Here is a 12,909-nt window from a genome sequence, read left to right as displayed (position 1 = left end):
AAACATCTGAGAACATGGAAACCACAACATGTAGTGTTTTCTATAGATTTTATTACTGTACAATAAATTACATTCAGATTTCACGTTGATTCCCACATTCCCTCCTTTGGTCTGGTGGTTAAAACGAGTCATTCTCAGTGGTCAGAAGTTTTCATGTAAACATCAACATGTTTTGTAGGCACATACAGCACTTGTTAGCAGGAACATGATACCATACGCCACCTCACTACCTCCCCCATGCATCAGCTCTTTTCTCACACCTCACACACAGGCAGGCATCTTGGCGTGCCCTCACACCCGTCCTCATCCTCCTGCCTGTCTTCATCTTCTCAGTGGGTGTAGAGGGAGGCGGTGAAGACGATGTCCCTGCGGATGGCCAGGGAGGCCCTCTCCATCTTGCTCCCCAGGACTGAGTCTCCCACGATGCGGGCGGCCTGTCGCACCTCCTTCAGCACCTCGTCAAGGCGCTGAATGCAGCGGACCACCGTTCCCTCCTGGACGTCTGTCAGCAGGGCGATTTCTGCGAATGGCTGGTGACAGGAGTGGGATGGCAGAAAAGGTGAGATATGACTGCAGGTAAAGGGCTGTGTAGGTCAGAGCTGAAAGTTTAGGAGCTGACATTACAAGGAAGTGAAGATATTTCAGTAAACTACAGTACAGTCAGTTTGAACAATAACCCTAACCCTCCTAGGAAAATGGCAGCAGGTGATGTGCCAAGGGCAGGTGGATATAAAAAGGTCACAGGACAAAGAGCCGGGTCTGAATTGTGCGAGTGTGCTTGGACCCTATTAATATTTGTTGTTTGTTGTTGATGTTTTTTATGTCAGCTGCATGACGTATCATTATGTCTGGGAAATAAATAGGATTTAAAGTACATAAGCTGCCAGTTTAGTCCATGCAGACTGAAACTTTGGTCTACACACAGGTGTAAGCAGACTCTGGCCAGACCCTCACAGACCTGGGCAGATGAAATTTCACGTACAGTACATCACAGTCATCCTGCTCAGTTTAATACCAACACGTGTTTTATTAGGTAACGCTGATTATTAATATACGCGTTGCATAATAAAGAGGTTTAAATGTGGGGAAAATGGAGTGCAACGAAGTGTTAAACCTCACCATGCCTCTGGCCCAGCAGTACACCACCTCTGTGAGTCCAAACTTGAACTGCCCTACAAACTCCTCAGCTGTCTGTGGTATCCCACACTCCCTCTGCAGCTCTCCGATACGCTGGGCCACAGACAGCACACGATCAATGCCCTGAAAGAAGGGAAGAGTAAGTAACGCATGCAAGACACAGAGAGTCTTAGTGTTACAAGAAGCCTTTAAATGCAGCATGGTCTCCTCTTGGTGTTAACACTGCGGCCGTGTCATTGATGTTCATGAAATCGGTTTCACAAACTGTGTCAGGATGTGTCTGCTCTCAGAGGATGGCAGATTTTAAGGACACAGAACGTGGGGTCATCACTAATTTACATCCTCATAAAGCACTTTCATGTATCAGGGGCAACACTGACGCAGCAGAGGCGTATTTGACAGAGACAGAACACACAGTAACTGGGGTGAGTCAGGTGAAGTGCCCTTCTCCTCTGTGCAGGACAAAGATGTTACGCATCAAACTTGCACGAGTTCAGTGTAACACAACGTGAGAGAGTATGTATGAGTTAGTGAGTCACAACACACACATCAAGTTTCAACTGTTCCGCAGATAAAAGTAAAACACCAGCTTCTCCTCACCTCCTGGAGCGTGTTGGTGATATGCGGCTCCACCTGTGTGTTCTGGGTAAAGACCAAACAGGACAGCAGGGCGGCGCTCTCCTCAGGCGCCAGCGGGCTCAGGACGTTCTCAAACAGCAGCTCTGTCAGCAGCAGCTCGTGGCTGCTGATCTGACAAGCAACACGTCCTTTCAGCTGCACTGCCCCGCTGCTGTCGATGTACTGCAGGGACTGAAGGACCTGAGGGAAACCAGTGGTGAAATAAACGTCTTAGTGACTCGAAGGTCCCCCAATCAGGGTTTGTTGACTATTCCTCACTCCAGACTCAAAACTATGACTGGGCTTTTGAACTTGTGGCTCCTAAATTCTCTCCCATTGGACATTTTTCATTCCTCCGTTCCACAGAGGTGACAAGACATATTGTAGTTAATGTTGAACATCTTAAAACTTAAAACCAGAAGGACTAAAGGACTAAAATGTTGATGTAAACATGCAGTAACTGAAACGCCCTGTCAGAAGCAGGTCTGATCCAAACCTTGATCCTCTGGTGGTATTCAGGCAGTAGGGACAGAGACTGGTCTGACACCAGGAACAGCAGCTTGTCCAGCTCCTCCTGCACATTCATCCTCTCCTTCACCCGAGCAAACTGAAACACACACGCCATTGTTATTTAACGTGAGCATACAACAGCAGCACTGCAGCACTTGACCTGATTTCAGTGCAACTAAAAAACGAAACGCTGCCTTGTAGCAGAGAGAAAAACGTTGCCTATTGTCCTCTCGTTGACAGCACTGAGGGCTCTCTTAATGAGTCTTGCGCTAATGTATGCTAACAGCTTTTTCTAATATGCACAATGCAGCATGAGGACACAAGTGAATCCAAAGGGATGAGGAGACAGTAGTACTCCAACTGGGAGTTCATTATTTTGCTAAGTAATAGGAGAGCTTGTGCAAATGTGTGTGTGAGCGATGGCTCAAATGACACGCTGTGCCTGAGAGACAGTGATGAGCTGCAGCTATGAGCCTATGGATAATTATAGAAACGGTCTGCTCCGCTTCTCGCATCTTATCTCCTCGACAATGCTGCCAGGAAGACAGGATACACAAAACACAGAGGCAAGAGTCTTGTGGTGGAGTTTGATGTTATTTTTGTGAAGCTAGAGGAGAAATGATGGAAGGATAAAAGGAAACTGATGCTGGAAAGAAAGGGGAGGAATGAAAGGAGACATCAAAACGGGGCCAATGGCAAAGTAAGTATCTTATGTAAATGTATGATGTTAATTAGCTGCAAAAATATGCAATCGCTGCACAGATGGATGTGATGTCTTTTATAAACAAACAGTGAAATGTAACGCTTGCCTCACTGTTCATCCCCGTAGTGCATCTGAAAAACTTCCTCTCAGTACATAAGAAGATCTTTCTCCAACTAATGTCGCGGTGATGAAACCCAAAAACTCACCTGCTCTGCAAAAGTGGGCGAATGGATGCAGTTGAAATCTTTGAGGCTGTCCTGCAGCCTACGGAGCCTCATGGAGTCCTCCACCACATCAATGCTCTTCAGCTGGAGGTCATTCACAGGGTCAAGGGTTGTTATGCCGCCGGGGTTGGCCTCAGCCAATCGCAGGAGCTCCTGTGTTGCTGTGGAGATGGCTTGGCCGGGAGGATCGTGCCTGCGGACAAAATAGAGCGAGTGAAGACAGAAAGAGAGATGACCTGCTTTACTCTCACAGTGCTGAGAGTAAGTAGTGTTTTTAAGCCAACTCACTCACACACACTCACTTGAATCTTGGCAGCTGCCTCTTGTTGTAGTTATCAATAATCCTGTCAGGAATCACTTTAAGTGTTTTCACTGTGATGGCTGAGATGTCCTGAAGCTTCAACTTCTGAACCGTGTGGCTACAAGGGCCTGTTAAAAATAACAGAAGTAAAGAAAAAATGTATCCTCAATCTACTGCTGTGACTGTTAACTGCTCTGTGAAAACATAAAAAAATGTGTAGGTGGTTTAAGTGAAAGTGTAAATTCTGTGTTAATGAGAGGAAACCAGAGCGTGCGTGTTGAAGTGCAGACATCTGCACCTGTTTGTCTGTCAACCAACCTTCAGGTATGAACAGAGTAGTGTTGTACAGGTGAGGGAGAGCAGTGTTGCCTTTTCCGTCTCCTTCTTCGTTGCCTTTCTCGCAGATGACGAGAGCTGTGAAGGTGCGATTCACAGAGTCATTGGACACCTGGCATCAAGACAAGACAGTACAGATGAGTGGATGTCATAAAACTGTTTGGGGGCAAGGGAATATACACTTATACGACGTTCACATATGAATGATGTCAGGGATCACTGCATCACTGATCACGGAGGATTTGCCATAAAAGAAAATAAAGCTCAACATGGATACCGGAAATTACAATTACATTAAAGCTACCATGTTTAATTTGTTTCAGTGTTTTGAACTCACATTAGTGCAGTGACTTCCAGGGGTTACAACTGTAGCCACTAGAGGATTACTGTGAAGACTGTAAAGTAGCTCCATTAATTTTATAAACTACACTCTAGAGGACAGTTTCCATTTTCCTCAGCTAGTGTGGTAGTGTCGGATTTGAGATTTGAGTAAAATTACTGCAGAAAAATCTTAATATATAACTAAAAGTAGTTTTAGTGAACAAATTTATCTTAGTGCATTCATGTTATGACATAAGAGCTCACAAAAGGCCAACGCATCTATCGAAGCAGTGTCATAACAAGGGACTTGAGCCATCTAATAAAAGTACCACTATTTAACTGGTGACGTTTTTCAGTGGGTTAGTTTTTTTATCCATGTGAGGAAGGACACACAAAGGACAATATTTTTCACCACTTGCTAATTTCCGTCTCTTACTGTTGTTTGTTTTATTGGTTTTCTGCTTTTGTAAACCCACACCTACCTGTAAGATAACTCCCAGAGCATTAAGATGCTGTTTGTTGTTAACCACGACAACTCGACCCACAGACAGAGCTTTCAGCCCGTTGACAGACTCCAGAATAGCGCGCTGAAATCAGAGACAGCAGGGTGAAAATGTAGAACATAAACAATATGATATGAGATTTTTGTTGTGTATATGTGTGTGTATGGTTTGTACCTGGAGCGCTTCAGTTGTGGTTTGTAGCTCTGTCACTATATGGTAGTAAGCCATCATGTCGCACAGCTGGCCCTCTGTGTCCAGAGGGGGCAGAGAGGACAACGTCTGCTTCAGCTGGCTGATCCTCTTCTCCTGGGCCTGAAGCAGGAGGAAGAGGTGAGGAGGAGCAAAAATAGAAATATTTTATAACTCCTTTGTCAGTTGTCATGACTCAGGGAAAGAGGAGCAAGAGTGTGGCGAGGAGGAGGATAGGATGAGACATTAGACAAAAATAAATATCAGTAACAACTGAACGAAGATCAAACCTGTTATGTTCTGCTGCTGTACTTTACCTGAGTGTCTCTGTGGCTTTCAGAGAAGCTCCTCCTCATCATGTCCGTAACACGGAGGGCTTCCACTCTCAGCAGGTTGAGGATCATAGTGTAGGTCAGTCTGAACTGGGACTGGAGGATGGTAGGTTTACCCTGCACCACACAGAGGGGGAACTTAACATCAACACAGATAAGGCCAACAGAAATCAATCCTGCCTACATAAAGTAGGACAGATATATAGCACTGCAACTGCGGGTTAAAAGGAGGAGGCTGGATTTAATCTATATTTCTGTCATTATCAAAAGATCCCATGCAAACACCAAAACCAACAATGCATTAGTCTGTCTCTCAATACGTTATTATCAGATTTGTTTTTAAGCAGAACATCTGTGGATGTCAGTCATCCATCTTGAGTTAGAAGAAGGCTTACAGGTGAAATATCACAGAGACAAACAAGAACATTTTAATTACTTCTCTGCAAAGCTAAAACATGTATTTATATAGGTTAATATTATTAATATTTAATATTTGAATGTACATGCATTTTTTTTAAAAAAACACACCATAGCAGATAAAATAACATTAGATGAAGAGGAGAAGACACTGGTTCTTGTACATTATGCAGAGGGGATAAATGAGAGACAAAAGAGGCTTATTTCTGTTGAAGAGCACAGTGAAAGCAAAACAAAACACTCTCAGTGGCAGAATGAGTTAAAAAAGCCCACTCAACAGTGTAATTAAATGTTAAAATGAATAACCCAGGATGCAACACCTTCACTGAAGCACAGCCAAATAAAAAAGCAGAGAATCTATATACATTTAGATATAATGCCAAACTGAATTATATCTAAAATCAAGTGGGCAGGTGGAATAAAATGAAAACACTGGTCTCTGGTAAACCGTAAAGAGCCTCACCAGCATCATGACATGCAGGTCTGCCATCTCGTGAACGCCGGCTTTGCACAGGATGATGACCGTGCCTGTGGGGTCCAGACCTCTCCTCCCTGCTCTGCCCGCCATCTGAATATATTCCCCTGAAAGTTCAGTTCAAAACATAAGAGACATCAAAATGCCATTGTGTTTTTCTCAGCTCTGATTCATCCTCAGAGATGAAAGAGCATAATAAATGTTTGTTAAGATGAAAGAGTGGAAATAGAGAGAGAGGGAGAGCACCAAACCTGGCAGCAGGTTTCTGAAGCCGGTTCCGTCGTGTTTCCTGATGCTGTCGAACACCACAGTCCTGGCAGGCATGTTTACTCCCATTGCAAATGTCTCAGTGGCAAAGAGCACCTGGGAGATGAAGGAAGATGGTTTTAATCACTGACATGTATTTGCAGATTATGTTTGAAGTAGCAAATACAGAAAAACTCTTGCAATAAGGCTTCTAACTATTCTTTTATCCTTGCTGCTGTTTTCAGTCCGACTCACCTTTACAAGCCCTCGTGAGAAAAGCATCTCAATCACCTCCTTCAGTATCGGCAGGATCCCGCTATGGTGGACGGCTATTCCCCTCTTCAACAGGTCCCTCATGAGTATGATCTAAACACAGTTTTGAAGTGTTAATATTAATATTAGGAGGAGAAAATCTAAAGGCTAAACTGACTGTTCTTCACCTGAGGCAGCTGTCGGTCTCCACCTCTGAGACGACTCAGGCTCTTCTGGAAGAAAGAGTGGATCTCGGCTTTCTCTATGGAGGTGGTGAGGTCCATGGAGTCCAGCGAGCGAGCATTTTCGTCACAGCGCGTCCGAGAGAAGGTAAACGCCACCACCGGGGTCTGCTGCCGCTGGGATAGGAAGTGCAGGAGGGTGAGCCACACTGCTCGATCCTGGAGGGACAAATACAAAAAGGGATGAGAATTATGAGGATGCTGTTAGTGGGAAATCAAAAAGGTAGTGAGGCGACCCAAATTAAAGGAAGGGAATTACCTGACTAGCTGAAGTGTTTTGAGAAGTATTTTTTGTGCCAAATGACTGAGCATGTTTGCTGGTTCGCTCCTTCTTGGCATCAACAGCTGCATAGTACCTGAACAGAAGAGCAAACAACGCACTCCCTTTACAACAACCAGCTTTAATGTCTCTCTCTGCAGCTTAAATAACAACAGAAGCTAAAGTTGTACCCTTTAGTGAGGAAGTTTCCTGCAGCATCCACCAGCAGGAACATCTCTTTCTGAGTCTTGGTGCTGTTCCCAGTGTATAGATAATGCTCCAAAGGCACAGGTCTCTTCACCGTGCTGATCACGTAAATATGCCTCTTCTTTATACGACTGGGGATCAAAGTTTGGAGAGAGAGAAAGAGAAAGAGAGCAGAATAGAAGGCTGAGCTATAATACAGACTGTAACCTCTATCACTGCTTAGCAAATAGCTCTTTAAAATTCAGTGTTTCAACGGATGTCAGTGTGGTGTACCCACCCAATCCACTCGCTAAACTCCATGGCATTTGGTACTGTGGCACTAAGAAGAATGATACTGACGTGATCAGGAAGCATAATCAAAACCTCCTCCCACACAACCCCTCTCTGAGGAGAACAAAGGACAAGAAATTATTAGAAGTTATTCTTGACTTTTACAATAAAGAAGAGTTTGGACTATTCCTGACCTCAGCATCGTTAATGTAGTGAACCTCATCAAATATCACCCACTCCAAGTCTCTGATGACCTCTGAGCCGTTGTAAAGCATAGACCTGAGAGAGGAGAGCAAGATAACATGAATCTAGAAACACAGTTATGATGAGGCGACTGTATCACAATCAACCTGAGTACCTGAGGATCTCAGTGGTCATGATAAGACATGAGGATTCAGGACTGAGCTGGACATCACCCGTCAGGAGTCCGACATCACCAAACGTGTTTTTAAAGTCTCGGAACTTCTGGTTGGACAGAGCTTTGATAGGGGACGTGTAGATCGTCCTACGAGAAGATACAAGCAGAAGGAGATTCAGAATACATGTAATTCTAAGACATGATGATGTTTAAAAGACATGATGGCAAAAAGGAATTCAGATACGACATCCTGTCAAGGAAATATTTAATCAATACTCTTTTTAAAAAAATAACTTACTTGGTTTAATTTAGTATTTCATGATGCTCAGGGTTATTTTATTGATGACTGTCAAGACTGTATGCTGTGACTTTTGGCTAAAAAAAATACTATAATTTTATATCATACATTAATATTAGTACTGTAAAATATGGAGATAACATTTTAAGGTTTTATCATTCTCCACTGGTTCAAAGACTAAACTGTCATCCACATATAATAAAAGTGTGTTTAGCTCGCTTCACAGCTGCACACCTACATGCACAGTGAGAGCAGAAAAAATTAATTTGTACCAAACAAATACACACCTTGTCATGTGCTTCTGCGAGAGAGCGATGGCGTACTCGGCCACCACTGTTTTGCCAGCTGACGTGTGTGCAGCTACAAACACAGATTCGTGAGCCTCCAGCCTCAGCACAGCCTGTTTCTGGAAAACATCCAACTCAAACGGCCACTGGAGGAGAGAAGAGAAGAGAATCAGATCAGTTATCACCAGATGCTCAGAGAAGAAGTGTTTCATATGTAGTAAGAATTAAGCATTAACATAAATCACCAAAAGAGAAAAGACAACAAACACACAGACACTTGATAAACACTGTATAAACAGAGGGAAACAGACAATACAACATACTGTAGCCTAACTGGAGGATCACTGGGATACCCACCTTGAAAGCTGGGTTAGGGATTCGTTTATAGAAATCATCACAGGGTGATGTTATGTCCACGGGGATGGCCCATTTCTTTTTGTCCTCTGGGTTTTCGCTTGGCTTTGATTTCTCATCTTTTGCTTTCTCTGAGGGACTGGGGGACGGCACAGCATCCTTGAAGACAGAGAAAAAGGTTTCAGTGCATATAGTGGGATCCATTTCAATTTGCAAAATTACCCAGTTGGCATATTATTCATACTGAAACATTTCTTTCAGTTCAAAACCAACTGCAGGGATTTACTACATTTTTACAGTGACATTATGGTAAACAGATATAAAATCTAATATGAGAAATAAAGTTAAATTAAACCAGATGACCATTATGTGTTTATTATACAGTTATTGTAAGCTGAAGAAATCACATACCTTAATTCCCAGGTCTTCGAGGCTGTTTGTTCTGGGTAGTTTTGGAGTTTCTTTACTTTCTCTGCCTTCCTCCTCCTCCTTTGCTTCAAGCTGAAGGTCAGTAATGTCATCAAATGTGGACAGGAGGGACATGAGGTTGACTTCAGGCTTTGCTATTTTGGCATCTTTAAGACACAAATTTAGAAGAGAATGATTTAAGTATGTTTTAATCCCTGTATTGTGTATTATTTCTTGTATTCAGCAGTATAATAACCTTTGTTAGTGAAGTCCATCCCAGATTTAAGACCAGGTGGGACTTTGAGTAAATCTGAGAGAGGAAAATATAAAAATTAATTTTAAAGAACTGAAATAACAACAGATATCTGGAGAATATTTAACATATATCAATAAAAAACTACCATTTTTAAAGTCTATGTTCTCCTCCAGCTCAGATTTCTTCTTGATTTGATCCAGTGTCAGTGCCTCCATTCCTCCTGTGAAGATCAATATGAAACAAATACTGTACAGTGCCAAAAAATCATCAATCAATCAACCAAAAAGGTCTCATGTCACACCGCTCTTCAGATCTTTGCATTGGCTTCCTGTGGCTGCAAGGATCAAGTTCAAAGCTCTGTCTCTTGCCTACAGAGTGGTTAACTCCACAGCTCCATCTTATCTCAATTCAATCATTCAGGTCTACATCCCGTCCCGTCCTCTGCGCTCAACCAGGGAACGTCGTCTGGTGGTACCAGCACCACACAGTTGACACCAAGGAAAACTGTTCAGCTCAGTGACCCCACGATGGTGGAATGAGCTGCCTATCTCTGCACGCTCAGCCACCTCTCTTGCAATCTTTAAAAAACTGCTGAAAACAGAACTCTTCCACATCTTCCTTTGCACATTTAAAAAAAAAAAAAAAAAAAAAAAATTCTACCCTTTCGCTCTCACATCTCTTGAAACAGAAACACTTTGCTTTGATGTCGTTTCTTCTTGACTTAGATTTTGTTTGCTTGCCTTGTTCCTCACTTGTAAGTTGCTTTGGAAAAGCGTCTGCTAAATGACTAAATGTAAATGTAAATGTAAAAAATTAGGCTAATAAGATAAATAACTTCTTACTATGCAAATCCAAACTAAAGGAAAATCAAGAGGAAATGTTTTGAATGAATCTGTCTCACCAGGCAGGAAGGGGTAGTTGGTGTTACTTCCTCGAAGGCTCTCTGAAGGGGGTCCAGGTTGACGTTGTAATGACAGTGAGTTTTTTGCTGAGAGGCCGGTGTTCTCGAGTAAAACCTTAAAAGTGAATTAAATATAGAACAGACCAAAAAGTAGCTGAATTTACATTAACACGCTTTCTCTTCCACTGACACGGAGAGATTCATTATTTAAGGAGAAGAGTTTACTAAAGCTTCTTCTAAAATATATTCAGTGATGAACTGACTGTTTGAAATGACATTATGGTTTATAAAATATTAAACTAACAATGGTGCAGTTGTGACTGGTGTATTTGTGAGCTACCTCTGTGAAGTCCTGCAACATCCCTGTGGTTGGATCTCGGACAACAGAGAGACCAGAGTGAAGCGTATACGGAACGCAGTTGAGTAGGGAGTCGACATTACACTCTCTCTGACTCACCCTGGTGGAGAAATCAATACAACAGGTTCTTCATATGCAAGAAAATCTTATTAAACAAACTGAGATGCAGTAATTAATGTGATTTTCTGCTTAGGGGTAGTTATAATTTAGTTATCTGTTGTTGTAACACCAGACAGTAAATGTTATTTTTAATGTTTAGGTCTTTGAGGTTCTAACTTTCATATTGTTCTTTTATTTTCATAATACATCTGATTTAATGAGGAGACAAGAAAGATTAAAGCTTAAAGTGGTTGAAAGGTTATTTAAAGGTAATTCTTTTTTGCATGGCATTATCAATGAAGTGAAGAATGAATCATATTCTATAGGTTACAGTATTTGCACAGTACATAGTTTCGTAAAAGCAACCTGCACACACAGTTAAACACATGTTGATGTGTATTCTCAAAACATTATTAATTATTCAGTCAAAGTGTCAACCAGCAATATCAAGGTGTGTATTAAAATATGTACTTAAGAAACTTCTGGAAGGCAAAGTCTGTGTCGTGTATAGGAAGCCAGGCTGGGTCCTGTAAAAACTGTTTCTCCACTTCAGTCTCCAGGTTAAGGCTGGTGGGGGGCAGCCCGTGAGGAAGCTATAATCAAAAAGAATACATCAGATATTCATTAAGAGGCCATTTGCAAATGTAGATGCATACTGTGACGGACCTAAAACATTTGTGTGCTAAACATGCGTTTGGGAAAATCTTAGTTTGTAGTAGTTTATAGTTGATTCTTTACCTTCTGTCTATAATTCTATAAGGTCTAAACTTATTAAGTTTATTATTATTATTGTTTTTGTTGGTATTTGACTGAATTTAACTGAAAAAAGGTGAAAGCTCTAGCTAGTATAGCAACATTAAGGCTTTAAACAACCTTCAATATAAAACCAAGCAGACTTCTTAAACACAATTTTCAGAAAAGGGTATATATATTCAGATAATTACAGTATTATTATTATTATTGTTGTTGTATTAGTGTTTCAGTGTTATTTTTAAATGGTCTTATTGCTGTCCTAAAATGTTTTATTCTTGTTCAACAATATCAAGTCAAAATAAGCATTAAGTTAAAATTAAGTTAAGTTAAGTTAAAAAAGTCATTTTCATTTCTTATGTTTAACCATTTTTTAATGTTGGTTGTTGATATGAACTAGTTTGCACATTGTTGCATAGTATATATTAATTACAGAAGTTGATTTACTGTCAAAGTAATAGAAATGTGAATGGGTAAATAATTAGTGGCAGCTCTAATAACAATGCACCATGTTTTATAGGATGGTTACATGTCTTGGAAGACCAATTTAATCTGCAGACTAAGTGCTAAATAATGCATCTGATTAAAAAGACAATATTTCCCTCTGAAAGAAGAAATAACAACCTTAAAACTGCACCTACACTAGACACAGTGCATTAAACTTGGTCCATACTGACCGTGCTCCGTGGAGGTAAAGGCTGACCGGGCAGGGGGTGCGTGATGAGCTCCAACCTGCCTGAACATCCCATCTCCAGCAGGGACAGCGGCAGGTCCGTGGGGCCCGCAGGGGGCACATCTGCAAAGAGACAACACAGCGAGTTTGAATGGACCCAGCAAGAACAACAAGGCTTCTTCATGTCCATGTAAACAGGGTGCAGCCAGAAAGATGCGCCCATTGAACGCTAGCGCTAACTGAACTCTTTGTCTATATGTGTTCAAGAAAGACTGAATAGGTCGTTATTGTTATTAAAGCCGCTGGATAATTAGTAAAATGTTAAATGTAAAAGCCATGAGGCTGTTGAATGAAGGCTTTGATTGACAGCAAGTTGGCTGCTGTGTTAGCCACATCACCACACAAGCTAGTTACACTAGAGAGGGATGTTAGCGACATGAAACGCCATTTAATTATGCATATTTAAGGGGTTTGCGTAACATTATAATAACCAGGAGCTTACTTATTCTGTCCATGTCCCCAATCGAAACTGCAGGCTAAAAGTTGCTGTTGTCGTCTCGGAAGTTGCCCAAATTGACAAGCGGAAGTAGCTAGCAAGCTAAGGTAAAGCTAGCACCAACAGAGA

At 41.8% G+C, this 12,909-nt stretch overlaps 1 protein-coding gene across 1 annotated transcript; it reads right to left on the bottom strand.

Annotated features, from left to right (window-relative positions):
* Positions 1–41: 41 nt before the first annotated feature.
* On the bottom strand, positions 42–12,876 carry skiv2l (SKI2 homolog, superkiller viralicidic activity 2-like). The gene is made up of 29 exons (XM_026347773.1): positions 12,787–12,876; positions 12,289–12,407; positions 11,333–11,454; positions 10,745–10,862; positions 10,405–10,519; positions 9,649–9,723; positions 9,504–9,557; positions 9,251–9,414; positions 8,843–8,998; positions 8,486–8,631; positions 7,901–8,047; positions 7,737–7,821; positions 7,550–7,656; positions 7,257–7,403; positions 7,066–7,162; positions 6,753–6,965; positions 6,568–6,678; positions 6,318–6,429; positions 6,055–6,173; positions 5,160–5,291; positions 4,828–4,965; positions 4,633–4,737; positions 3,812–3,941; positions 3,495–3,621; positions 3,175–3,385; positions 2,252–2,362; positions 1,738–1,956; positions 1,120–1,260; positions 42–530 (listed from the first exon to the last, which is right to left on the bottom strand). Exons 1-29 carry the CDS (start codon positions 12,797–12,799, stop codon positions 330–332), a joined length of 3,735 nt encoding a protein of 1,244 aa, XP_026203558.1. The 5' UTR covers positions 12,800–12,876; the 3' UTR covers positions 42–329.
* Positions 12,877–12,909: the final 33 nt, after the last annotated feature.

The sequence above is a fragment of the Anabas testudineus genome, chromosome 11 (assembly GCF_900324465.2).
Source record: "Anabas testudineus chromosome 11, fAnaTes1.2, whole genome shotgun sequence".
Taxonomy (NCBI): domain Eukaryota; kingdom Metazoa; phylum Chordata; class Actinopteri; order Anabantiformes; family Anabantidae; genus Anabas; species Anabas testudineus.
The sequence above is the reverse complement of the archived record's forward strand: the minus strand, read 5'-3'. Positions and strand labels throughout refer to the sequence as shown.

Excerpts from the sequence above, each read along its gene's own strand:
- skiv2l (XM_026347773.1), bottom strand. Across the intron at positions 10,520-10,744 it reads TGTTGCAGGACTTCACAGAG|GTTTTACTCGAGAACACCGG; the intron begins GTAGCTCACAAA and ends TTCACTTTTAAG. Across the intron at positions 1,261-1,737 it reads TCACCAACACGCTCCAGGAG|GGCATTGATCGTGTGCTGTC; the intron begins GTGAGGAGAAGC and ends CCCTTCTTTCAG.